The 24445-nt window shown below is 55.4% G+C and overlaps 2 protein-coding genes across 23 annotated transcripts; one reads left to right on the top strand and one right to left on the bottom strand.

The window, feature by feature from the left end:
• The first annotated feature begins 688 nt into the window (after nt 1-688).
• Nucleotides 689-7269, top strand: NAB2 (NGFI-A binding protein 2). Of its 4 annotated transcripts, XR_673341.4 has the most exons (8): nt 774-1136; nt 2925-3798; nt 4248-4381; nt 4718-4769; nt 4864-4996; nt 5209-5400; nt 6409-6717; nt 6824-7269. XR_673341.4 is itself a non-coding variant. In XM_509154.6 (7 exons), the coding sequence occupies exons 1-7, from the start codon at nt 1054-1056 to the stop codon at nt 6516-6518; spliced, it is 1578 nt and encodes a 525-aa protein (XP_509154.2). In that variant the 5' UTR covers nt 751-1053; the 3' UTR covers nt 6519-7269. The 4 variants fall into 4 exon arrangements, 2 of the variants coding, with proteins under 2 accessions (XP_009423358.1, XP_509154.2); XM_509154.6 differs by having other exon boundaries at nt 751-1136; nt 6409-7269; XR_010148293.1 differs by lacking the exon at nt 5209-5400.
• STAT6 (signal transducer and activator of transcription 6) lies at nt 7209-24104 on the bottom strand. 19 transcript variants are annotated; one of them, XM_016924884.4, is made up of 24 exons: nt 22867-23539; nt 22204-22363; nt 21679-21848; nt 19901-20037; nt 19343-19481; nt 18969-19052; nt 18431-18569; nt 18266-18318; nt 17929-18077; nt 17206-17337; nt 16889-17077; nt 16464-16551; nt 16202-16324; nt 14595-14687; nt 14056-14262; nt 11797-11891; nt 11568-11704; nt 11095-11241; nt 10814-10877; nt 10591-10701; nt 10304-10396; nt 8861-8926; nt 8643-8771; nt 7209-8554 (listed from the first exon to the last, which is right to left on the bottom strand). In XM_016924884.4, the coding sequence occupies exons 4-24, from the start codon at nt 20014-20016 to the stop codon at nt 8365-8367; spliced, it is 2544 nt and encodes an 847-aa protein (XP_016780373.2). In that variant the 5' UTR covers nt 20017-20037; nt 21679-21848; nt 22204-22363; nt 22867-23539; the 3' UTR covers nt 7209-8364. The 19 variants fall into 19 exon arrangements, with proteins under 19 accessions (XP_016780373.2, XP_054519117.2, XP_063642547.1 ...); XM_054663142.2 differs by having other exon boundaries at nt 21781-21848; nt 22867-23149; XM_063786477.1 differs by having other exon boundaries at nt 22120-22363; nt 22867-23130.
• Between the last annotated feature and the right edge of the window lie 341 nt (nt 24105-24445).

The following is a 24445-nucleotide window of genomic DNA, read 5'->3' as shown; positions in this document are numbered from 1 at the left end:
CGCTGACAAAAGCCGACGCATATAATCAACACGCGCACCTAAGTGGTGGCGTGCAGCATGACCCTCCCATTCCTGTTTCCCAAACTTTCCAGGCTAGCATGGAGGCCTGGGTTTCTGAGAGCGACCCCCTCAGATTATTCCATTGGGGGCTGAGGAGGGGCGCGGGGATATCTAGGAGATCCCTGCAGAGCCCCACGCTCTCAGGCCCGCCTTAAGTGCACACTATACGGGAGTCAGATGCACGCACAGGAGAAGCCGCACAGCCCAGCCTTCGCTAACTTTTCCCGGCTCACTCCTAACATTCACACGTCCAGCACCACAAGGCCTGAGTATGGGCAACGGGCGTCCCCGTAGTTGTTTAGGCGCGTGTGCACGTCCGTGCGCTTCTGTGTCTTTGTGTACTTGTGCGTGGTTGTGAAACTCCTCTCTCAGCTCGGAGGGGTGGGGGAGAGAAGGAATGTCGCCGGCGGGGCGCTCACGTGGGTACGTGGGCGCCAAGAGGGCCGGCTGTGCATCCGGCGTGGGCGGCACAGAACGACCTCGCCCCGCCCGCTGGGTCCCCAAGCCCGCCCTCCACAGCCGGGCCTCGGTCACCTCGGTCCCCAATTCGGCGCCCCGGCTCTGAATCCCCGCCCCCGCCTCCTGCTCCACACCCCCTCCCCCCCCCGTCTCCGCCTCTCCCAGTCTCTAAGCCGCGGCGTCTCCGCGGCCGAGAGGCCCCAGCGCCCGCCCCCCCGGCCCCCGCCCCCACTCCCGCCCCCAGCTCTGCCCACGCCCTCCGCCCGCCAGCCCGGCAGCCAGCGCAGCTCCGGGCCTCGCTCCCCGTGCGTCCTGCGGGGGCGGAGGCGCGGAGAGGCGGCAAGCGCAGCCGGGGAGGGTGGGGGGGCAGAGGCACAGACAGAGGCGCGGAGGCTCGGAGAGAGAAGACGTGGAGGGAGGGACAGAGCCTGGACAGCGGTGGACACGGCATCGTGCGCGGGGAAGAGGGCAGCACGCAGCAGGCGCCGAGCGCCGGGCACCGAGAAGGGCAGCCCGGGTGGTCTCCGGCCGTCCATGCACAGAGCGCCTTCCCCCACAGCCGAGCAGCCGCCGGGCGGAGGGGACAGCGCCCGCCGGACCCTGCAGCCCAGACTCAAGTTAGTGGGCAAAGGGAGGCAGCGGGGAGTGGAGATGGGTGGAGCTGGACTTGGGAATGGGGTCCAGAGGGCGGAGGTCGAGGGGAGGACGTGGGGAAGCAGGACGGGGGTGGGGGGTGGAGACTGATGGAAAAGGGGGTGCGTCTTCGAATTAGGGGGCCCTGGGAGCAGGCAAGCATCTGATGAAGCTGGATATGAAAGAGTAGTACCTAAATCTCCATTCCTGGTTTACTTTGTGGGCTCCATCTGGCCTAAGAGCCCCCTGCAAAGAATGTGGGAGCCTCCAAGCACCAGGGGATGCCCTGGAGCTCGAGCTGGCATCAGTGCGGAAGGTGGGGGGACGCTCAGTTGCCTCAGTCCCTCGTTGGCACGGAGCGCGCGGGCCCCCGGGGTCCTGGAGAAGGCGGTGCCTTTGAGTTAAAGGAGCATCAGCGGGGGAAAGGGGGGGGTGACGAGGGAGGCAGGGAGGCCTTAGGCTTTCCTTCCCATATCTGTCCCTTTATTCACAGAGCGGGGAGGGGAGTTTCAGTGTGCAGCCCCTTCATCAAGAGGCCTTGAGCCGCTCCCCCACTCCACTTGAAGATGCGGGTGGAAAATAAGGGAGAGGAGAGTAGGCGGGAGCCCCTGGGCGGTTTTCGCCTACAGACGCTACCACTGTGGGAGTGTGTGTGGGCGGAACGGCCCCGGAGCAGAACAATTGCGCCCCTCCCCCTGCCACGGCCCCTGAGCTGAAGGAAAAGGCTGACCGAGGAAGTGGGGAGTGTCACTGCTAGGAGAGGGGCCACTGAGGAGCACTGGGCAGCCTGGAAGGGTGGAGAGGTCCTGAGGGGAGAGAGGAAGCGTGCGTTAAGAATGCTTAACCAGGCCGGGCGGGCGCGGTGGCTCACGCCTGTAATCCCAGCACTTTGGGAGGCCGAGGCGGGTGGATCACGAGGTCAGGAATTCGAGCCCAGCCTGACCAACATGGTGAAACCCCGTTTCTACTAAAAATACAAAAATTAGCCGGGCGTGGTGGCGGGTGCCTGTAATCTCAGCTACTCAGGAGGCTGAGGCAGGAGAATCGCTTGAACCCGGGAGGCGGAGGTTGCAGTGACAGCGCCACTGCACTCCAGCCTGGGTGACAGAGCGAGACTCCGTCTCAAATAAATAAATAAATAAATAAATAAATAAATGCTTAACCCCTGGGAAAAGCTGAGCGGAGAAGAGTAAGGCACCACCTGGCTCACTGAGTGGGAAAGCCAGGGAAGGTGCCACACCCTCCCTTTTAGCCACCTGGGGCTGTGGCCCCTTCACAGGGAATGAAGCTGGCCAGCAGCGTCCACTGTGGGGGAGACTGGGCTCCTACATTCACTTTAGTATGGGTGACTTCACTTCAGTGTTGAGACTGCTGAGTGTTTAGAGTGGAAGGTGAGGATTGTGTTTTGGGGGAGAGGGAGGTCCAGCCATCCCAGGTCGGTGCTGGTCAGCCTCAGCGCTCAAGTTCTTCTTGCCCCAGACCAAAAAGATAAAAGCTGAAGATAAGGTTGTAAGACGCTTCGACTCCTACAGACACAGGCCACTGACTTTTGGGGCTTCGGGCCAGTCTAGGACGGCACTGGCTTGTCCATGCCTCTGAGCAGTGCCTGATTCTGAGAGTCTGTACTCAGACCTGGGCACTGGGCAGGATAGCATCCAAATGAGGGAGGGGAAGAAAAGCAGGCAGGAAAGAGAGAACAATTGTTAGTGTGGGTTGGTACCCAGTAGGGGAACTTGCACCGACTGCCTCTCTCTTGTGCCCCTCCTTCTCAGGCCCAGTGCCCGAGCCATGGCACTGCCTCGGACGCTGGGGGAGCTGCAGCTGTACCGGGTCCTGCAGCGCGCCAACCTCCTTTCCTACTATGAGACCTTCATCCAGCAGGGAGGGGACGACGTGCAGCAGCTGTGTGAGGCGGGTGAGGAGGAGTTTCTGGAGATCATGGCACTTGTGGGCATGGCCACCAAGCCCCTCCATGTCCGGCGCCTGCAGAAGGCACTGAGAGAGTGGGCCACCAATCCAGGGCTCTTCAGTCAACCAGTGCCTGCTGTTCCCGTCTCCAGCATCCCGCTCTTCAAGATCTCTGAGACTGCGGGTACCCGGAAAGGGAGCATGAGCAATGGGCATGGCAGCCCAGGGGAAAAGGCAGGCAGTGCCCGCAGTTTTAGCCCCAAGAGCCCCCTTGAACTTGGAGAGAAGCTATCACCACTGCCTGGGGGACCTGGGGCAGGGGACCCCCGGATCTGGCCAGGCCGGAGCACTCCAGAGTCGGACGTTGGGGCAGGAGGAGAAGAGGAGGCTGGCTCGCCACCCTTCTCCCCCCCTGCAGGGGGAGGAGTCCCTGAGGGGACTGGGGCTGGGGGGCTGGCAGCAGGTGGGACTGGGGGTGGTCCAGACCGACTGGAGCCAGAGATGGTACGCATGGTGGTGGAAAGTGTGGAGAGGATCTTCCGGAGCTTCCCAAGGGGGGATGCTGGGGAGGTCACATCCCTGCTAAAGCTGAATAAGAAGCTGGCACGGAGCGTTGGGCACATCTTTGAGATGGATGATAATGACAGCCAGAAGGAAGAGGAGATCCGCAAATACAGCATCATCTATGGCCGTTTCGACTCTAAGCGGCGGGAGGGCAAGCAGCTCAGCCTGCACGAGGTGAGAACCCCCAGGCCTCCTAGGATTGCCCTTGACTTCCAGGTCTCCAGCCGCTTACCTCTGCGAGTTTCTACAGTCTCCGACTATCTTTCATTATCTCTTGACCAGGACCCCAGGCCCTGATCCCCTCCCCAACAGGCCCCTACCCCAGCGGCTGCAGTGCTTCCATCCTCAGCTGAGGGGGAAGCAGAGATACAGGCAGCACCGAGCTGTTCAGCTCCTTGTCACTCAGGACCCCACAGGAGAGGAGGAGGCCCCGGGCATTCCTAGGAAGCTGTGGGTGCTGACCTCTGTCTTCCCACCTCAGAAAGCTCCCATGTAGTGTCAAAACCAAAGCAAGCGTCTGATGGATGGGCCTCATTTGTCCGATGGTGAAGGGGTGTGAGGAGGTCTGGTGAGGCAGCGGGGAAGTTCGAATTCTGACTCTCCTGGCTGCCCTCCCTCCACAGCTCACCATCAACGAGGCTGCTGCCCAGTTCTGCATGAGGGACAACACGCTCTTATTACGGAGAGTGGAGCTCTTCTCTTTGTCCCGCCAAGTAGCCCGAGAGAGCACCTACTTGTCCTCCTTGAAGGGCTCCAGGTGAGACCCCTTCCCCAGGTCCTTCCTGGACTGGAATCCTGCTATGGAGTTAGATCATGTCCTAACCTTCAGCTCAGGCAGCTCTAGGCCTGCTTCCCGCCCATCTGGATGTCCTGCTTTTGGCCAAGTCAGCTTGTCTCAGGTCTGGTCTCTCCTCCCATCCATGTCGGATCCCCCCCAACCCCCTACAACAATAGTGCTTGAACTAGAGACTCTTTCTCGGCCAGCTTCTTGGCAAAGGTTTTAAATAACACATGCCTCTGGCTGGGTTCTGTGCTCTGCCGGTCGAGTGGCCCTCGTCAGCCTCACCCACTTTATTCTTACCCATCTTTTCAGGCTTCACCCTGAAGAACTGGGAGGCCCTCCACTGAAGAAGCTGAAACAAGAGGTATGTTTTCCGGGGTGCATATAGGGGCATTGGGCATCCTTCCCCGATCCCCTCCCTTGCCAGGTCTTCATTTCCCCATGTTGGGCATCCACAGGTTGGAGAACAGAGTCACCCTGAAATCCAGCAGCCTCCCCCAGGCCCTGAGTCCTATGTACCCCCATACCGCCCCAGCCTGGAGGAGGACAGCGCCAGCCTGTCTGGGGAGAGTCTGGATGGACATTTGCAGGGTGAGTGTGCCTCAGAACACTTTTCTCTTCATTGAGGGTGGGGGAGTAGGGGAGGGGGTTGGGGGAGGAGTGAGCCAGGAGGCAGTGCCTGAAACAGGGTTGGGAGACCTGGCTGGAGGGGGGGGCAGAAGGGCCTGTGGGCTGGCTATGTGGTTGAGGGTGGGGGTTCCATTGGCTGCAGCCCCTTACCTGACCAGTGCCCATGCCCACAGCTGTGGGGTCATGTCCAAGGCTGACGCCGCCCCCTGCTGACCTGCCTCTGGCATTGCCAGCCCATGGGCTATGGAGCCGCCACATCCTGCAGCAGACATTGATGGACGAGGGGCTGCGGCTCGCCCGCCTCGTCTCCCACGACCGCGTGGGCCGCCTCAGCCCCTGTGTGCCTGCGAAGCCACCTCTCGCAGGTGAGGCAGCCAGCAGTGCTGTCCCCAAGCACCCCGGCCACCCAGGCCCCACACAGCAATTCTGGTGTCCTGGGGCCAGGTGGGAGGAAGAGGGATATAGTCGTCAGAGAGGGCAGTAGGATGGCTGGGCTCCAGCCAGCCAGGCCTTGGGGTGCAGAGAGGCAGACCCTGCCGAGCTGCTCCCACCATGGAAAGTCTGGTCCTAGTGTAGATCTGTGAAAGGGGAACTGGGGAACGGGGGACAGAGAAAAGAGGATGAAGGAGCAGGAAGGAGGAGCATCAATAAGGGATGCTCAGATGGCACTTCCACCAACCCAGGAGTGGGGAGCAGGCTAGGAGTTGTGGGGATGGGGATGGGGATGCCCAGCTTGGAAGCAGAGGAGCCCAAAGCAGTGATGCTTTGTGTGTGGAAGGGGGAAGAGGGAGTGGGCCGGCGGAGGGCCGGGCAGCCGCTGGGCTGAGAGTGACGCAGCAGACAAAGCCACCAACCCTGGCTTGGTATTTTTAAACTGTGCGTGGGTGGGAAGTGGGGGCGGGGACTGGAAGGGGGGCTCTTCTTGAGGGAGGAGCTCGGAGGCTGGCTTCCTGTGCTCCCTCTGATTTGGCTACCAAAAAACTTGGGGGGCCATGGTAGAGTGGCCTGGGAGGGGCCTGGGAGGGGGCCAGGGATGAGTGGGGGTGGCAGAGCTTAGGAAGGGGGGAGGGGAGAGGTCAGAGCCAAACCACCCCCGCAGCTCCTGACAGAACCAGAAATTCCAGCGCAACCGAGGAGGCGGGAGAGAAAGAGAGACAGACAGAGACAGAGCTACGCACAGCCAGGGAGGGGAGGGGGCTCACACACATGGGAATGGAACCCCCCATACACATGCAGTGGGCAGGAGGCAGTAATTCAATAAACCTAAACTGAGCCCATCTTCACAGCTTTCTTTGCCCCTGCTTCTGTTCCCAACCACCTCTGTCTGCAGCCAGTCACCCTGCAGTCTCCTAACTGCCCCCTTTTCCCTGCAGAGTTCGAGGAAGGGCTGCTGGACAGATGTCCTGCCCCAGGACCCCATCCCGCGCTGGTGGAGGGTCGCAGGAGCAGCGTGAAAGTGGAGGCTGAGGCCAGCCGGCAGTGAGGGGTGGACTGGTGTCTTCAGACCCAGGACCTCAGACTTCTGGCTCACACAGACCCCCACGCTCTCCATCCCCGGAATCTAGTCACAACCCTGGATCCTTCCTCTGCCCTTCTCCTGCCTCCCCACCTGCTCCATGGGCATAAGACTGTGGGGCTTCAAGCAATAACAAGCAGAGGCCTGGAGAGAGGACACAAGGAGGGTGCGTGGTGCCCTCACCCCTGCCCAGAGCGAGGGGGCAAGGACTCTGCCTCCAGGGCATCTGGGGTTTTCCCCTCCCTCACACAACACACTCCCATTCTCTTTAGGTTTGCACCAGTGGTGTGAGCAGTTGGACTCAGTTTGGACAAGGGGGAAAGGGGGACTTCCCTGGGAAGGTCCAGCTAAAAGTGACAACATTTGCCCCCAGAATTGGGGGCCTGGGAACACTGGACCTGCTCCTTCTCCCCTCTCCTTCCCCGTTTTTGTGCTTCTGGTTTGTTTCTTTAATTTAACAAGTGCTGCAGTTTGCCCTCCCATTCCCATCTATCCCCCAAGTCCTTTGCAATTTCTTCCCTGCCCTACATAGGGGCGGTGGGTGTGGGATCCCTTCACTGGCCCCCTCGGGAGGCCTGGGTTGGACTCAGGGTCTCCTCCAGCTGGGGGCTGGACCGCAGCACCTATCTGAGCAGTTAGAGCGTCTTTCTTTTCAGATTGTGTACAGTAGATTATTTATTTTGTTATTTTGGAATAAAATTTATTTTATGGCTTAGGATCTATGACCCCTGCCTTGAGAGGGAGAATGGGATGGGGGAGTGAAGGGAAGCTGGCAGTGGATAGGGCAACAGAAAAGATGCAGCAGGCAGGGCCCTCTCATACACTGGAGGGCCACATGGCCAGGCCTGGACCCAGACTCTCACCCTGGCTCCCAGGCAGCATTGGAGGTGTGGAGCCATACGTAGATGTCACAGCCACTTGGACCCACTTGGGCACAGTCAGACTCCAAATTCAGAGTATTTGGGGGTTAGCATATGTCAGAGAGGCCAGCACACTTGCTGCTGTCTTCTGTGCAGTGTCTCACCCTCCCAAATTTGTGTTGTCACATAGGCAAAAGCAGATAGACACATGTTCTATGTGGTCATGCAACTAAGGTGCCAGCTATACATTTAACATATCCTAGGTACATACACGTTCACACAGCTATACACGAAGAATCTCAGCCCTTGTACTTTTGCATAGTCTCATATACGTATCAGAAGCCTCCACCTGGCTAACAGGAATTTGGGGCTTTGGGAGATTTTTTAATCAGGGCAAAACTTGTATTAGTAACCACATATCCAGACCCCTCCTGTGCTCCCACCCAGGGTCCCTTGAGCTGCTTCCCATTCCCCCAGGGCTGAGACCCAATATCCTCTATCCCTGGCCTCTAGTGTAAATGTGTCTGTATGTTCCTGCCTATCCGTCCTAGGCCCTGGGTCAGAATGGGTGGAGAAGCCTTCCATGCCCTAACCTGTGCTCTTACCCAGCCCCCCTCCTGCTCAGCCCCATCACCCTCAGAGAGCTCTGTATGTGTGTGTGCGTGCGTGTGCGCGCTGCAGGTGCAGGCATGTTGGGGTGTGTCTCAGAGCCTGAACTTCCCTTCCAGTCAGTGCTGGAAGGAGGTGGGCAGGGGAATGATAGAAAGGAAGGAGTGGATTGGCTCCACCCACTGTGCATTCTCCTGTTAGTCTTTTCCTCCTGACCCAGGAGTAGGTGGGGATAGGAGGGCACCCTCCCCATCTGCTGCTTGGCAGGGCATGAGCAAGTGTCCAGAGCAGGTCTGTGGGGGTAGTAGAAGAGCTGTCTCTTTGGGTTCTCCCTCCAGCTGGGATTACCAACTGGGGTTGGCCCTTAGGTCCATGTGGGACATTGAGATCCCAGATTGCCCATAGTGGGAGGGCTGCAGGAGGGGCTGTGCCCCCAAGGACCCTACCCCCGACTCCCCTTGCCCCTCCAGGAGAAGCTTAGTGAGGTCCTGTTCAGTGGGAGGCAGCAGAGGAGGGAATATGTCTTCACCAATCCTGCAAGGAGATGGGAGAAGCAGTGGAGTAGGCATGGCGCCCACTCCCCTAGATGCCACCCAGCCTCCACTCCCAAGCTGCCACTCACCAAGTGCCCTGAGGAAACGCTGTCACTGGCTGGCTCAGGCAGCTGTCTTCCACCATGGTCACATCTGAGCAGAGCAGGGGGTCAGGGCTGGACACAGCATGCTCCTGAGGCTGGCACGGCAGCAGGCCCCTGCCAGGAACCAGCAATGGAAATAAGGAGAGCGGGGCAAGGCCAGGAAAGAAGAGGCACATGGGGTCAGGAGGGGCTTTGTCACTCACTGGGGGTGAGGCTGGTCAAAGGGCAGGCTCATCTGGCCCAGGCTGGGGGGCATCTGCAGGTGAGGCCTGGAAGTAGGGAGAGCACAGTTAGAGGAAGGCAGGCTAGGCAAATGCAGAGTGGTGCAAAGTCAGGACCACTGAGTGAGGAAACAAGCTCCAGCTCCTTATCCTGACTTAGTCATGGCCTTGGGCAAGCTATTTCTATGCTCTGAGCTCAGTCTTCTCATCTGTAAAATGTGCGTGTTATGGGGGTGGATTAGCCAATTTCTAATGTTTCTTTGGACTCTGAACTTTGGTAGTTCTTAAGTCCCCAAGTCCTCACTCCCGCCTCACCTTCTGGGAAGGGAGATGTTGTGTCTTGACTAAGAGTTAATAAGCACCCGAGTGTCATACTTCGGGAAGAAAAATGTCTAGGCCATTTCAAGACCAAAACAGATGAGTAAACAAAAACCAACACAGCAGAGAAGTGACAGTGGCTCTCAGGGGCAGGACAGAAAATAATAATAACAGTCATGCACCACATTAACGACATTTCTGTCAACTACAGACCACAGTGGTCCCATAAGATTATAATCAAGGCCAGGCAGAGTGACTCACGCCTGTAATCCTAACGCTTTGGGAGGCCGAGGTGGGAGGATCACTTAAGCCCAGGAGTTTGAGACCAGCTTGGGCAGTAAGTGAGACCTTGTCTGCAGAAAAACCTTAAAAAAGAATTAGCCGAGTGTCGTGGTGCACTACAGCAGGAGGATTGCTCGAGCCCAAGAGGCGGAGGTTGCAGGGAGCTAAGATCGCACCACTGCACTCCAGTGAGGGAGACCCTGTCTCAAAAAAAAAAAAAAATTATAATCAAGCTGAAAATTCCTATCACACAAATATTTACCATTATGTTACTATTTCCTTATACTATTCAGAACAGTATCATGCTGCTCGGGTTTAAAGCTAGGATCAATAGGCTACACAATATAGCCTCAGTGTATAGTAGTCTATACCATCTAGGTTTGTGTAATTATACTCGATGATATTCGCATAATTATGAAACTGCCAAAGACAGAAAATGCTCCTTCATTAAGTGATCCACGACTGGACTTACACAGCTTTTGCTATGAGCCATGCACTATGCTCAGCTTTTTAAGTGTTATGAACTCATTTAATCTCCACAATAATGCAGTGAGGTAGGTTATTATTATTAGCATTATTATCCCCCATTGTGCAGATAAGGCACCAAAGGCTAAGTAATTTGCCCCAAACCAGTAAGTGGTGGAGCTAGAATTCAAACCTAGGCAGTCCAGATCTTAACTACTACCCCCTCATTAGAGTGGACAGAAGAGAAGAAGACAGGCTGTTAGCATTTGCTGCTCCTTTCTCACAGAAGAGCCTCTTCTAACAATTCAAATGCCCACCCCCTTAGAGTGGGATGGTATCCCCATGAGGTTTTTCACTTACTCCTGGAAGGCTGACAACACGTTGACTGATTCTTCTTGGGAGAGGCCTTGATACGGGGGGATGGAGTGAGAGTGTGGTGGGTACACCTGGGGCCTGGGGAAAGAAAACAGACCCCCTGATGCCAGCCCTTCTCCTGGACACCACCACACCCTGCTTTTGAACAGGTGTCCCTTTCATGGAAAGGAAAATTCTCTGTTCAGCCCCCAATGCCAGCTCTCCCAGCTGCCCATGCTAAGATTAGCCCATCTGCACAGACCACTCCCATTCCTGTCTTTCCAGCTCCTTACACCATATCTGGGCCAAGCTGCATGCTCATGGAGGAATCAGGGGCCATTCCAAGGTCATAAGAAGGCACCATGGTAGGCATCTGGACCTCTGGGGTAGGAAGTGGTTGGTCCCTGGAGGAGGGAAGGAGGTACATGTGACTGCCCAAGGGTTGATGCCACCCCTCCTTCCTGCAGATAAGCACTAAGCCCCTGACCTACCCATTGTCCATACCACCACACTCACCTTTCCACGGTCATCTTGATGGTAGCTGGGACATAACCCCTGCCATCCTTACCCATCTGTTCAGCTGTTGTGAGAAGGAAAAGACAGCCATAGAGTGCTCTGGGGTTAGGGAGGAAGGGAGGTGGAAAAGGTGGGCATGGATGATGGGGAAGTAAGAGAAGCGCAGCTATGAAATAGAGAGTGACATCAGGATGACACACGCGGGCAGGGAGAGGAGGGCAGCGGGGAGCAGGGAGGAAGTGGGTGACAGGAAGGAATCAGAGCTGCCAGTTCCAGCTCACGCTTGTAGTGGCTCCGGAAAGCCTCATCCTTGGGCTTCTTGGGATAGAGGTTTTTGAGCTGAGCAAGATCCCGGATTCGGTCCCCCAGTGAGCGAATGGACAGGTCTTTGGCAGAGAATGGCTGGATGTTCTCTATCTGTGGAGAGCCTATGGTAGGAAGGAGACCCTGAGATCCCTCTGTCCGGACTTTCTTCCCCTTCCCCAACCCCTACCATAAGACCTGTTCTCACTCCACCAAGGCAAGGGAGAGAGGACCTAGGGTGGGGCTCCTGAGGGAGAGAGACCCACTAGTCTCCATTCCCACAGAGCTCACAGTGAGAAGGTGAACATTTAGACCACAGAAGGAAGAAGAGAAGCTGGAAGAACTTCCTGAAGATCAGGATCGGCATCAGGAAGGTCAGGACATTTCATTCCCAGAAGAAACCCCAGAGGGCACAGGCACAGAGACAGAGGACTGGCTGGGGTGGCCTCACCATCCTGGCCCCGGATGACATGGGCAATGGTGATGCCCCCAATCTCTGAGTCGCTGAAGCGGAGGAGAAAGGTTCCGTCGGGCTCATTGAGAAGAAGGCTAGTAACATACTGTTTGCTGATGAAGCCAATGATCAGCCTGGCGGGGATGAAGGAGAGGATGGGGCATGGGCAGTGAGTATGGAGGTGACTGGTGTATGGCTGCTCAGACTACCCAGGGTGGGGACTCACCGGTCAGACCAGTAGCTCCGGAGACAGCGTTTGGTGAGGTCCAGGACACCATCAAACCACTGCCAAAAGGTGAAGCCACGGCCCAGCAGGATCTCCTAGGGGGAGAGGGGGAAAGGTGTGAGCCGAGGGAGGGCCAGAGCTGGAGCCTGTTTAGGGCAGGCAGTGAGCTGTGAGTGCCCTCATGACAGAATCACAGGGCTGAGGATCAGACCGAACCTGAGACTCCATCAATGACAACGACCAATCCTAATGCTTACACGTGCCAGCCACTATTTCAAGCCTTTCTATATATTTATTTGCTCTTTACCAGGCTATGGAGGTAGGGATTATAATAATTCCATCTTACAGATGAAGAAATGGAAGTCCAAAAACGTCGAATGACTTGCCCAGGTCTACATAGCTGGTAAGAGGCAGAGCTAGGATTTAAACCCAGGCATTCTGGCCCTGGAGCCCCTCTTAACTACTATGCTACACCCTCTCCCTAAGGAGGTGTGGCAGAGGTGACGCCCAAAGGAAGGTAACCTGCTGGGTGTGACTGTCTTGCTCCCTTTAGCTAACACACCCTCTGGTCACATGAGCATTTCTTTCTTCTCTGTAAAGATTCTGTCTCACACAAAAGAAAGAAAAAGAGAGAAAGAGAAAGAAAGAAAGAAAGATAAAGAGAGAAAGAAAGAAAGAAAGAAAGAAAGAAAGAAAGAAAGAAAAGAAAGAAAGAAAAAAAACCAAAACATAAAATAACATAATATAACATAAAATAAAAGAGCAAGAGTCAGAAATATGTGGTTCTCTCCTAGCCATGGCACTCACCTGCTTTGGGAACTTGAACAAACTACATAACCCTCTGAGCATCAGATTCCTCATCTGTAAAATGGGGATAATAATAGTATCTACCTCAAAGGGATGTTGGGAGGATTAAGTGAGATAACATACATAAGGTGTTAAGCACAGCGCCTGGCATATAAGCTGTCAACGCGTGGTAGCTGGTATTACTGCACATGTCCCTGTGGGATTTTGTTCAGTTTTTGCAATAGGAATTCTTTTTCTTTCTTTCTTTCTTTTTTTTTTTTTTTTAGACAGAATCTCATTCTGTTGGCAGGCTGGAGTGCAGTGGCACAATCTTGGCTCACTGCAACCTCTGCCTCCCAGGTTCAAGTGATTCTCCTGCCTCAGCCTCCCGAGTAGCTGGGACTACAGGCATGCGCCACCATGCCCAGTTAATTTTTGTATTTTTAGTAGAGACGGGGTTTCACCATGTTGGTCAGGATGGTCTCGATCTCTTGACCTTGTGATCCGCCCGCCTCAGCCTCCCAAAGTGCTGGGATTACAGGTGTGAGCCACCACACCTAGCCTTTTTTTTTTTTTTTTTTTTTGATACAGAGTCTTGCCCAGGCTGGAGTGCAATGGTTTCATCTTCCCTGCAGCCTCTACCTCCTGGGTTCACCTCCTGCCTCAGCCGAGTAGCTGGGATTATAGACGCAAACGACCACTCCTGGCTATTTTTTTGTTTTTAGTAGAGACGGGGTTTTGCCATGTTGGCCAGGCTGGTCTCGAACTCCTGACCTCAGGTGATCTACCCGTCTCGGCCTCCCAAAGTGCTGGGATTACAGGCATGAACCACCATGCCTGGCCTTTTTTTTTTTTTTTTTTTTTTTGAGACAGAGTCTTGCTCTGTCACCCAGGCTTGAGCGCAGCGGTATGATCTCAGCTCACTGCAACCTCCACCTCCTGGGTTTAAGCAATTCTCCTGCGTCAGCCTCCCATGTAGCTGGGATTACAGGCATGTGCCACCGCAACTGGCTAATTTTTGTATTTTTAGTAGAGATGGAGTTTCACCATGTTGGCCAGGCTGGTCTCAAACTCCTGACCTCAGGTGATCCACCCACCCCGGCATGTCAAAGACTGGGATTACAAGCATGAGCCGCTGTGCCTGGCCAGGAACTATTTTTCCAACAGGTCAAAGTCACTTTGAATCAGAGCTCTGTTTACACACAACCTGGGTGAGTCATGCAAGTCACTGGTAAAGAGGAAGGACAGATGGCCCCCAGACCAAAACCTCAGGGATGTCAGAGAACGCATCTCCAGAGCCAACCCCCAGGCCTGGGGTTTTTCCTCCCTGGTCCATGACAGGCCTTCCTAAAGGACCTGAGGGGGCACTGTGGAGAATCCAGTGGAAGGTCCCTGCATGGAGGCTGAGCAGGCCCTGAGTGCCCCAGGGATGAAGAGCTTGGGGGTGGGAGGTCCAAAGGGCAGGAGAATGACCTTGTTGAACTGCGACCAGGACACAGAACGGTGCTGGAAGGCCTCCATACTGAGGCTGTTGTCATTGAAGATCTTCTGGGCCAGGAAGAGGAAGTGCTCTGGGAGCAGCCCCCGGTTGGTCCCCACCTCAGCCATGAACTTCAGGTTCAGAGTTTCACACATCTTGTCCCAGGGCACCCGCTCAGCCACCACAAAGGGCACGCGGTCCTGGGGAGAAGGGGGAAGAAGAGAGCACTGCAGGCTACCGTCTTGTTATTCCTCGGGCCGGCCTTCATCCCTCCCACCTGCCTGTGGCCTACCCCTCCACAGCCCCTGATACCGCTCACAAACATGCTGTTTTTTCTAGGTTACAGTGCTGTGGCCTGATAGTTGTTAAGACTGGGGTGAAAAGAGGTCAGAAGCACGAAAGCAGGCCCATGAGAAAGTGTTAAGGTCACACCCATTTAAACATGCCCACCACCCCATCAGCAGGCCTGCACCACTGCCCATGTTAGAACCCACCCTGCCCCTGTTCCCTCCAACTCCAGGACTTTCCTCACCATCTCAGAGAAGGCATTGTCCCACAGGATAGTGGCTTTGGCATTGTTGTCTTGGTTGCCATGGACGATGACCACCAGGGGCAGAGACAGGGCCTGAAGAGGGTGAGGACAGGGGTTTCTTTTCTTTCTTTCCTTTTTTTTTTTTTTTTTTTTTTTTTAGATAGTATCTCACTCTGTTGCCCAGGCTGGAGTGCAGTAGTGCAATCTCAGCTCACTGCAGCCTCAGCCTTCAGGGCTCAAGTGATCCTTCCACCTCAGCCTCCTGAATAGCTGGAACTACAGAAATGTACCACCTAATCCAGCTAATTATTTATTTATTTATTTTTGAGACAGAGTCTCGCTCTGTCACTCAGGCTGGAGTGCAGTGGCGCGATCTTGGCTCACTGCAAGCTCTCCCTCCCAGGTTCACGCCATTCTCCTGCCTCAGCCTCCCGAGTAGCTGGGACTCAGGCGCCTGCCACCATGCCTGGCTAATTTTTTGTATTTTTAGTAGATACGAGGTTTCACCGTGTTAGCCAGGATGGTCTTGATCTCCTGACCTCATGATCCGCCCGCCTTGGCCTCCCAAAGTGCTGGGATTACAGGCGTGAGCCACCGTGCCCGGCCAATTTTTTATTTTTTGTAGAGATTGGATCTCCCTATGTAGCCCAGGCTGGTCTTAAACTTGCAGGCTCAAGCGATCCTCCTACCTTGGCCTCCCAAAGTGCTGAGTTGTTTTGTTTTGTTTTTGAGACATAGTCTTGCTCTGTCGCCCAGGCTGAAGGGCAGTGGCGCAATCTTGGCTCACTGCAACCTCCGCCTCCTGGGTTCAAGCGATTCTCCTGCTTAGCCTCCCGAGCAGCTGGGACTACAGGCCTGCACCACCACGCCCAGCTAATTTTTGTATTTTTAGTGGAGACGGGGTTTCACCATATTGGCCAGGCAGGTCTTGAACTCCTGACCTTGTGATCTACCCACCTCGGCCTCCCAAAGTGCTGGGATTACAGGCTTGAGCCACCATGCCCAGCCGGACAGGGGTTTCTTAGTGAAGCAAGAAGTTTCCTCAGGGGACTGGCTCTGAGCACTCAGAGAAGTTATTGGACTCACACATCATAATCAAAAAGCTCATGCCATGTTATTAAATGCATTCTGAAGCTCAATCAGGGCCTCACCGTAGAGAAGTGGTTATTAGGCATCGCTATGGAGCCAGACCTCCAGGTTTCAAATACCAGCTCCAACACTTAGCTGTGTGACTGGGACAAACTACTTAAATTCTCTGTCTCAATGTCTTTATCTATAAAACGAGGCTGATAATACTGCCTACCTCATAATGTTATTGTGAAAACCAAACGTGTGTGTGCTGGCACGCATGTGCGTATGTATCATTTAATAGAGTGCCCTGGTCTATAGGAAGTGCTTCCGAAGTGTTTGCTGCTATCCACTACCATTCCCTGCCCTGTGCACTCCATGCTCTCGCTCACCCCCACTCACCCGGGCCCCAGTGTGCATGAATCCCAGACACATGGGGTATGGGGCAGTCACAAGAGGTGAGGGTCCAGGGCCCTTGTGTGTGGCATTGGAGGAGGACTCGGGGTCCCAGATTGGGGCAGGGCTGGGCCACGGTTCACCTGGAGCTGGATGGGGAGTTTGCCGGGGCCAAGTGTGAAGCTGGCAGAGAAGAGCACAGCGCACTTCTCCTCTGTGACAGACTCAGTGCCCTTCCGCTCACACCGCTTGATCTTCTTGAGAAGCTGTGGGTGGGGTGAGGGAGAGCAAGGGCGAGGTCATGAGGACAGAGACCGCTCCTCCTGGGCTTCCCGACATCCTCTCCAAGGAGAGTCCCACAGTCTCCTAGTGGTGCCCCCATCACTGCACCCCGAAGCCCCTCACCAGGTTCTTGAACAGGGCAGAGCAGCAGTTCCCAGGAATGCTGTTCTCCAAGGGCACAGTGTTGTTGATGATTTCTCCAGTGCTTTCTCTGCCAGGGGAGGTCAGAGTGTGAACGAGCTCATCTCACTGTCGTCAGGTGTGGCAAGTGCATGGGTGAGTGTAGACTACCCACTGTCACCAGCCCTAAATCTCCATGTCTCTGTTTGGGTTCTTAAGGGAGGAGTCCCCATCTTGGCCAAATCATGATGCCCCCACCCCATTCCAGCCCTAAATGGGTCCCTCCCTTTCCTCTGCCTTGACCATTCAGGGTCTCCACATCCCATGGCCCTCCCTCCCCATCCCTTGCTCTTTTCAGTGCCAGCCCTCCAGGCTGCCTCCATCACCCTAACAGCCCTTCTCCAACCCCAGGTCCAATCCCAGCTTACGCTCCAGCCCCAGGACCCTGAGGCACACTCAGCTCCCTCGCCTGCTTCTCTGTCACCATGTCGGCCCTGACCAGCGGAGGCTTGGCTGGGGCCCCCAGGAACCTCAAGCCCAACAGGAATCGAACTCCAGCCTGGAACTTGGTCTGAGTCTTCAGTACCTGGGGGGGCTGCTTCTCCACCAGGAAGCAACTGGGAGTGAGGAGGACACAAGGGGAGTTGGGGGCTAGGTCCCTGCTGGTGCCCTCCCCACAGCTCTAGCCCCCTTCTTTTCTTCCCGAGGTCTGTTCTAGGCCAGACTGGGAGCTCCCGGGGAATACCTGGTGACGAGGGTTCTCAGGACTTCATCCAGCCGGCCAGTCAGCGATGCCCGGGTCTTGGGCTCAAGCTCCCCACCAGCCGCCCCTACCTCCTGCTGTAGCTGGGAATAAATGTCCACCAGGCTCTCACACCTGGGGCCAGGACAGTGGTCAGGGGGCAGAGGATTAAGGCTGCTTGCTCCGGTCCAGACCCCCTTCCCCTATACCCAGGGAGAAAGGCTATCATGTGTGGAGAAGTGGGGTGGGTAGTGGGTGTGGCTGCAAGGCACCTGGGCTGAAGGGGGTTCTGTGATCTGTTGGCCTAGGGTCTGGGTGGGAGGTTCATTCTCAGTGCCTACACCCCCTGTGGAAACCCAGCTGCCTCTCCCCCGACGGCTCTTGCACCCAGGACAGCTGCCACCACTTACAGTGCTTTGTGGCACATTGGAAAGTGTTCCCACCCAATAAACCAAATGGAAAAGCCCTCCTATTCCTCTAGGCATGGGGCTTGAGGAGAGAAGCCTGGGTTGGATGAGTCCCCGCTTGTGCGCCTCCACTAGGCCCACTTGTACAGGATGCGACCTGAACGACAGTGTGCACAGCCCCGCTGGAACTGGCTTTTATGCATCTTGGTCCACTCCAAGGCCCTCCCGCCTGGCTTCTTTCTCTCACCTGTAGGGCCTTCAGCAGGGTGAGCTGCCCACCCCCAGCTTGCCCCCTCTTCCCCATCAGCCCTAGCCCAACCTCTCCTGGAGTGGGGCCAGGCTCTCCTCAAACGGTGCGCCATTCCCTGCCAGCTGCTGCTGCCGTTTCCAAATCTGGATCCTCTTCAGCACTAGGGCTTTGGCTGCCTCTAGCTCTCCAGTGGTCTCCTGCAGTAGCATGGCCAGGGCCTATGGGCAGAGAGGGGCCTGAGCCAGGGCCTCACGCTGCCTCCACACCCAGCTCCTGGGATACGGCTCTTTTTCTCACTCCTCTGGCATTCCCTTGCCCTACTTCAGCCTGTGTCTTTCTGAGGTCTAGCTTCCATCCCTCCAGCTGCACTTTGACCAAGGTCTCCACCTGTCAGCCCATTACTCACCTCACTTGGCCCAGTCCCATTAGCAGGAGTTTCTATCAAGCTGTGCAGAGACACTGAGGGTTGGGGGCAGAAATCAAGGGTGCAGACAGATTAGAGGTTCAGTTAAGGTTGAGATCCAAGAGGCAACCACTCCTACACACTCCCCAGAACCGCCCTGGCCCCCACCTTGGCCAGCCTCAGCCCCCTTCTGCAGGGCTTCTCGGAGAAGGTGGATCTCCCCTACTCGGTGCTGCAGCCTCCGCAAGCCTGTCTTAAACTTGAGTTCTTCCTGCTTCCAGTGGAAAGGCATTGGCAAGTGGCGGAACTACACAGGAAGGACAGATGCCAAGAAGTGAAACACTCTGCTCATCCCTCTATACCTGGCCTCCACTCTCTGCTCTGCAGATAGCGTTTTCTTGTTCCCCTCTCCCCTTTGGCAGTTCTTCCTGACCTTTTGGAATATCGTGGAGATAAGACCTTGCTCCTAGCAGAATCAGCTCCTTATCCCTTGCTCTGTTCTCCCCGGCCTCTTACCTTCAGTCCCTCATAGAAAGATTCCCTGAGCTTGACTTGGGGTTCACTCTGACCCTAGAAACCTCCTTTGGTCATTCCTGGGCCTAGAACACTGAGCCTTTACTGAGGTTCAAATTCTTTCTAGTTTGTCATGGCTCAGGCCAAAGTCTCAGGGGATTGAGTTGGGGTGGGAGGTGGAATATCACAATACCTGTTCCATAACAGCTTTTTTCTCTCCTTGAAGTATTTGTCTGAAAGTGGCCACCAGCTTCAGGGGGTCCCTCTGATATATGCTCTACAGAAATGAGGGTGGTAAACAGTGAGCTTTGCTCTTACCCATGTCCTTCAATCCCTCCAATCCCCAGGCCTGCATTCACACATATACTATAAGGAAGCACAACTGTAGACTCCAGAAGTTTTTGTGCATTTGCATGCTTTTAAAATCTAATTTGCCTGCTAGCTAGCAGTTAACCACAGGAACACCAATTTGCTTCCAGCATCCAACCAATTTTCTTCCAGGGCCCAATGCTCAACCCAGTTCAACCTCAGCCCCACCCAGCCTTGTCCCCTCCCCTCCTGCCCCACCTCAAGGGTGCTGATGTGTTGCAAGATGGTGCTCCCCTCCCCCTGCTCTCCCACCGAGGCCTGAAGGTGCTGGACAGTGTCTGAAAGTAGGGCACTAGCCAAGTTGCAGCAGAAGGCGTCGGAGCCGACCAGGAACTCCCTGCAGGAAGATCAGGATGAGGCTACCTCAGGCCAGGGCTTCCTCAGCTCTCCTGACCCTTTACCCCACAGCCAAAAGCTCAGCAGTTCCTTTCTCGCTCCTTATTCTCCATCTAGGCCCTCTGTAGCTTTCACCCATGCTCCTTGTTTCCCAGTCTTCTAGCTGTTATGAGAAGTGCCTTTGTCCCAGCCCAAACCCCCCTCCTCTTCGGCTCAGCCTCCTAAGAGATGGGGTCTCCATCTGTCAACATTCATAGCCTGGTCTTGATGGGGCACAGACTCCCTGCTAAATCTAGGTCACTACACATGGAATAACAGGTCTCAAGTTCTGAATCCATGGGTGAGGGGAGAAAAATCTAAGGAGAAGGAAGATGAGTTAGGGAAGACTTGGGGGACCAGCAGGGAGCAGCCAGGACTCACCAGGGCTGGCTCTCCAGCCAGTCACCCAGAAGATGCCGCAGGTGTTGGGGAAAGTCGACATAGAGCCGCTGCACTTTTTCTGGGGGCATCTTGGAGACCAGACCCCACAGAGACATGATCTCGGACTTGGAGGTTGCCTGGAGGAGAAAAATAAGGCCACTCTGAGGGGTGCCCAAGAAACTTGGCCTATCTCCTGGGGCAGCCAGGGACCTCCCATAGATAGCCCTCCTAGGGACTGTCCCCACCACCACTCATGGCCAGACCACCTTAAACCAGGGGCATCCTGAGTCAATGCCTGAGATGGGGGTAACTCCTTCAGTGATAGACACAGGGGTGGGAAGAGCTGAGCTGTAGCCAGAGGGATGGGGAGGCAAAGGGAGACAGGGCAGTAGAGTGAGAGCTCTCTTAGAGATGGCAGAGGATTTGGTTGCAGCTCTAGACCTGGCTCTGGTTCTGTGGGCAAAGAGCCTTCCCTTTGTGGGCTTCGATCTTCTCATCTATAAAATATGAGTGTTAGATGAGTGGAAAACTTTCCAAACTTTTTAAAGCGGTAGGCAATGTCAGCTTTTAATCTGTGGAATCTCAATTACATAAAAGCTACGAAACCGAAGATGCCCTGTTGAAAGCAAGCATGGAAAGCCTGAAACTCGACTGCTTCTACTTCCCTCTCCCCACCTCCTGACGCCAAAGGCGTCCCTAGACAAACCTCTCAAAATTCTAGGACTCCATGAGATAATTTGAAAACCACAAGGCTCGGCCAGGCGCAGTGGCTCATGCCTGTAATCCCAGCACTTTGGGAGGCCGAGGCGGGCAGATCACGAGGTCAGGAGATCAAGACCATCCTGGCTAACACAGTGAAACCCCATCTCTACTAAAAATACAAAAACAAAATCAGCAGGGCGTGGTGGCGAGCGCCTGTAGTCCCAGCTACTGGGGAGGCTGAGGTGACAGAATGGCGTGAACCTGGGGGGCGGAGCTTGCAGTGAGCAGAGATCGAGCCACTGCACTCCAGCCTGGGCGACACAGAGAGACTCTGTCTCAAAATAAATAAATAAATAAATGAAATAAAATAAAAATGAAAACCACAAGGCTAGATGATGAAGAGGATGGGAGAGTAATAACAGCTACTATTTGTTAAGCACTTACTATGTATGAGGCATTACACTCAGTGTATTATCTCCTTCAGGCCTCACGACACTTTTAAAAATATATAATATCCCATTTTATAGATGAAGAAACTGAGGCTTAAGGAGTTTCTCTACCCTGCCCAAGGCTACTCAGTAAGTGAGTTTGGAAAGCAGGCTTTGAATCTGAGTGGGGATTAACCATCGCACTGTGTTGTTAGGATCCCTTCCAGGGGCAAATCTGATCATCCTAAGAAGTGGGGGAAGGTGCGAGGAGACTTGAAGGAGGAGAGGTGGAAAAGGAAAGCAGAGAGAACTAAGGAAAAGGATGGAAGAGACTGGAAAAAAGGCGGGTTTAGTAAGCTAGGAGGAAAGAGCCTAGAAGAGAGAGGAAGCTGGAGGGCTAGAAGGCAAAGATGAGAGACGAAAACAGGTAGAAAGGAGAGGAGGGGACAGGGAAGTAGAAGAGGGGGTTGCATCCCCATTTCCAGGTTCAGGGAGGACTGGGTAACCAGTGGTTTCCCAGGGGCCTTTCCCAGGGGTTTCTCATAATATCCCTCTCCCAGAGATGAGGGAGAGGATGGGATGACAACTCCCCAGGTCTCCCCAAACCCAGTAACCCCAAGTCCTCCTGTTGCACGTTCAGCCTCTCACCTCTCCCAGGCCTCTCAGAGGGATGGAAAATGGAGAGGTCCCTTCTCTGGACGTTCCTGCTCCAAGACCTTCATGCCCCTCTTTCCTCCAGTGCCCACTTACCCCAGCTCTTTTCTCCTCAAGGCAGAATCCTTACCCCTCCTGCTCAGGTTCCTCCAATAGGCCTTTCTCTAGCCCAAGAGAGAAAGGTCCTCTGGAGTGGGTGGGCACCGCTTTCCTCTGCATCCCCTTGCAGAGTGACCAGCCTCCTGGCATGGCCCTGGCTATAAATATCCAACCCCTCTTCTTCCCCAGCCATCAGGAGGACACATTTCTCCCCACCCCAACCCATAACAAGGCTGGGTCGATTGGCTTGACCAGGACAGGGGCACCTTTTGTCTTCAGCCCCTTGAAGGGGAAGGGAGGGAGGAGCCACGGCGTGAGGGGCGGGGCCAGTGTTACCTCCCAAACTCAGAAGGGAAGCGCAAGGTCTGGGATCCTCGTCCGCCCGCTTGGTGGCCTAAACTCGCTTATCTCAACCCCTACCTGCCCGAGTCCTCTGATTGTGGGACCACAGGATCGAAAGTTAAAACAGCTTCTCTGAGTTGCCCAATGTGTGGATGTGGCGGTGGGGGCAGGCGGGGAGGTGGAGCCAGTTCAGCACGAGGAGGGTTAACTCGGCGCCGCCGCTGGGAAATCTCAGCGTCTACAGCAGCCAAGCGTGGAGCAGTTTTGAGGGGGAAATTCCCCCTCGTCTGGGCCACCATGAGGTCTACATCTGGGGCTTGCTCACCCCCCAGCCACACCCTTGAACAGGAACCTTTAGCGGAGGGCAGGATAGGGGTTTAACAAGGATCCACTGCCCTCTGGCATCAACCTTCCAGGGAGGGGCGGTCACTTCCCCCGACTCAGGGCAGAGGGGCACTCCTTCACCTCCTTTCCCTGACTTTCCATGGCCCTGGGGGTGCAGGGGTGAGGCTGTGAAAACGTGACCCATGGGGGAGGGGAGTACTGAGGCCTGGACCCTCCCAGATTCCTCCAGGAGTTCGAAACTGCTAAAACCCAGTGCCATCAGCCACCAACACTAGCTGAAACCATCTCTTGGGGACCATCCACCCAGCCAGGGGAGGATCCCGAGAGCTCCCCCCACGAATCCACCCCCATGCACTCATAGAGGCCCCCGCACCCACCTCGGAGGCAACCCCTCACCTCGGCAACCCCTCTGCTGTCTTCTCCCTTTCTCAGCGGGCACTTCCAGGCCCCATAGGTCTGTAGCTCTGTCCAGCGAGTTCAAGGCTGGCCCTGCTAGCACCTCCCCCCTTCCACCACCACCACCAAAAAGAAAAATAAGATAAAACACACACATACATACACACACACACACACACACACACACACTCCTCTCCCGTCCTCCCTCTTCAGTGTAAGCAGTGGCTGCCCCAGCCCGCTGTTTCCGGCTTCTCCTTCTACCCAGGTCCCTCCCTGGAGCTCTGACGACACAGAGAAGAGAAAGTGGGCTGGAGGAGGAAGAGGAAGAAAGTGGGGTGAATATGTGTGCCTCCTGTGCCGAGTGGGGGAACACGTGGGGGATCAGGACTGGGGTCCAGGCCTTGGAGCCAGGCTTGGGGGGAGGCTGACCCCCACTTACTCTGTCCCCCTCAAAAGCATCAGCTTTTCTCCAGAAAGTCACCCAATAACAAACAGATTTGCCACCCCTAACTGCCTGGCTCCCAAACTCAAACTCTGCCAAGGGCTGGGGTTTGGACCCACAAGGGACTGGGCTCCCCAGGGCCTCAGGAAAAGTAAATCCCTCTGGACTCTGCGCTCCCTCCAGTGGAGGACCCTGAAAAGCCGCCAGGGAGCTCGATGCCAGCCAACTCCTAGGTCCCCCTCCCTTCCGGCAGGGAACGCCTTAGAGGTCGGTCTCGTGACCACTGACGGGAGGGAGTGGGGGAGGGGAACCCTCAGCTCAGAATTCTGGAAGACTCTAGGAGTCCCTTGGACTGAAGCTGGTCTTTGCTCTCTCCTCACAGGGCACCCCTCCTGAGACTGTGGTGGGAACCAGCACAAGCCGGAGCTGCTGCCTGCAGATTCACAAGGGACAAGTTTGAATACGAATCTGCTGTGTTCCTATCTGCCAAGTTCCTATATGTTTCTGGGGTAAACACTGAGACACGCCAAGAAACAAACACACACATGCACAACTTCCCTGACCACAAGACTACACACACACACACACACACACACACACGTGCAGGCAGGCTCACAAACAGAGCCCATTGCAATCACAACACCACACACACACACACACACACAGTCTTGCTCAACTTCTGAGTCATCAACATAACTAGTGGAGGGTTCTGCAGTTTTTGCTGGGGGAGGAGCTGGAGGAGACCAAGGGATCCAGAGAGGCCTTTACTCCCGGACACCTGAGAGCCCCGGTGTGTGGAAGAGGTGGTGTCTGAGGGGCGGTGGGAGGAAGTTTCTACTCCCCTCCTCCCTCCCATAGCAGGGCTGGGCTGAGGGGCCAAAGCTAGGCCTATGCTGCCCCCTGGTGCCTGACTTGATTTCCAGAACCACCTCCTCCTCCTCCATCCCTTGCTACCCCGCAGGTCTGTGCATGAGTGCACGTGTGTGGACCCAGCCAGGCAGCAGAGGGTTTGAACACAGCAAAATATAGCAGTTAAAAGACTGGACTGTGGATACAGGCTGCTTGGGTTCAAATCCTGCTAATGCTGCTAACCACACAACCCTGAGCAATTTACTCTGTGATTCATTCTCGTCATCT

The sequence above is a fragment of the Pan troglodytes genome, chromosome 10 (genome assembly GCF_028858775.2).
Source record: "Pan troglodytes isolate AG18354 chromosome 10, NHGRI_mPanTro3-v2.0_pri, whole genome shotgun sequence".
NCBI lineage: Eukaryota > Metazoa > Chordata > Mammalia > Primates > Hominidae > Pan > Pan troglodytes.
Note: the sequence above shows the minus strand (reverse complement) of the source record. Positions and strands in the feature narration are given on the sequence as shown.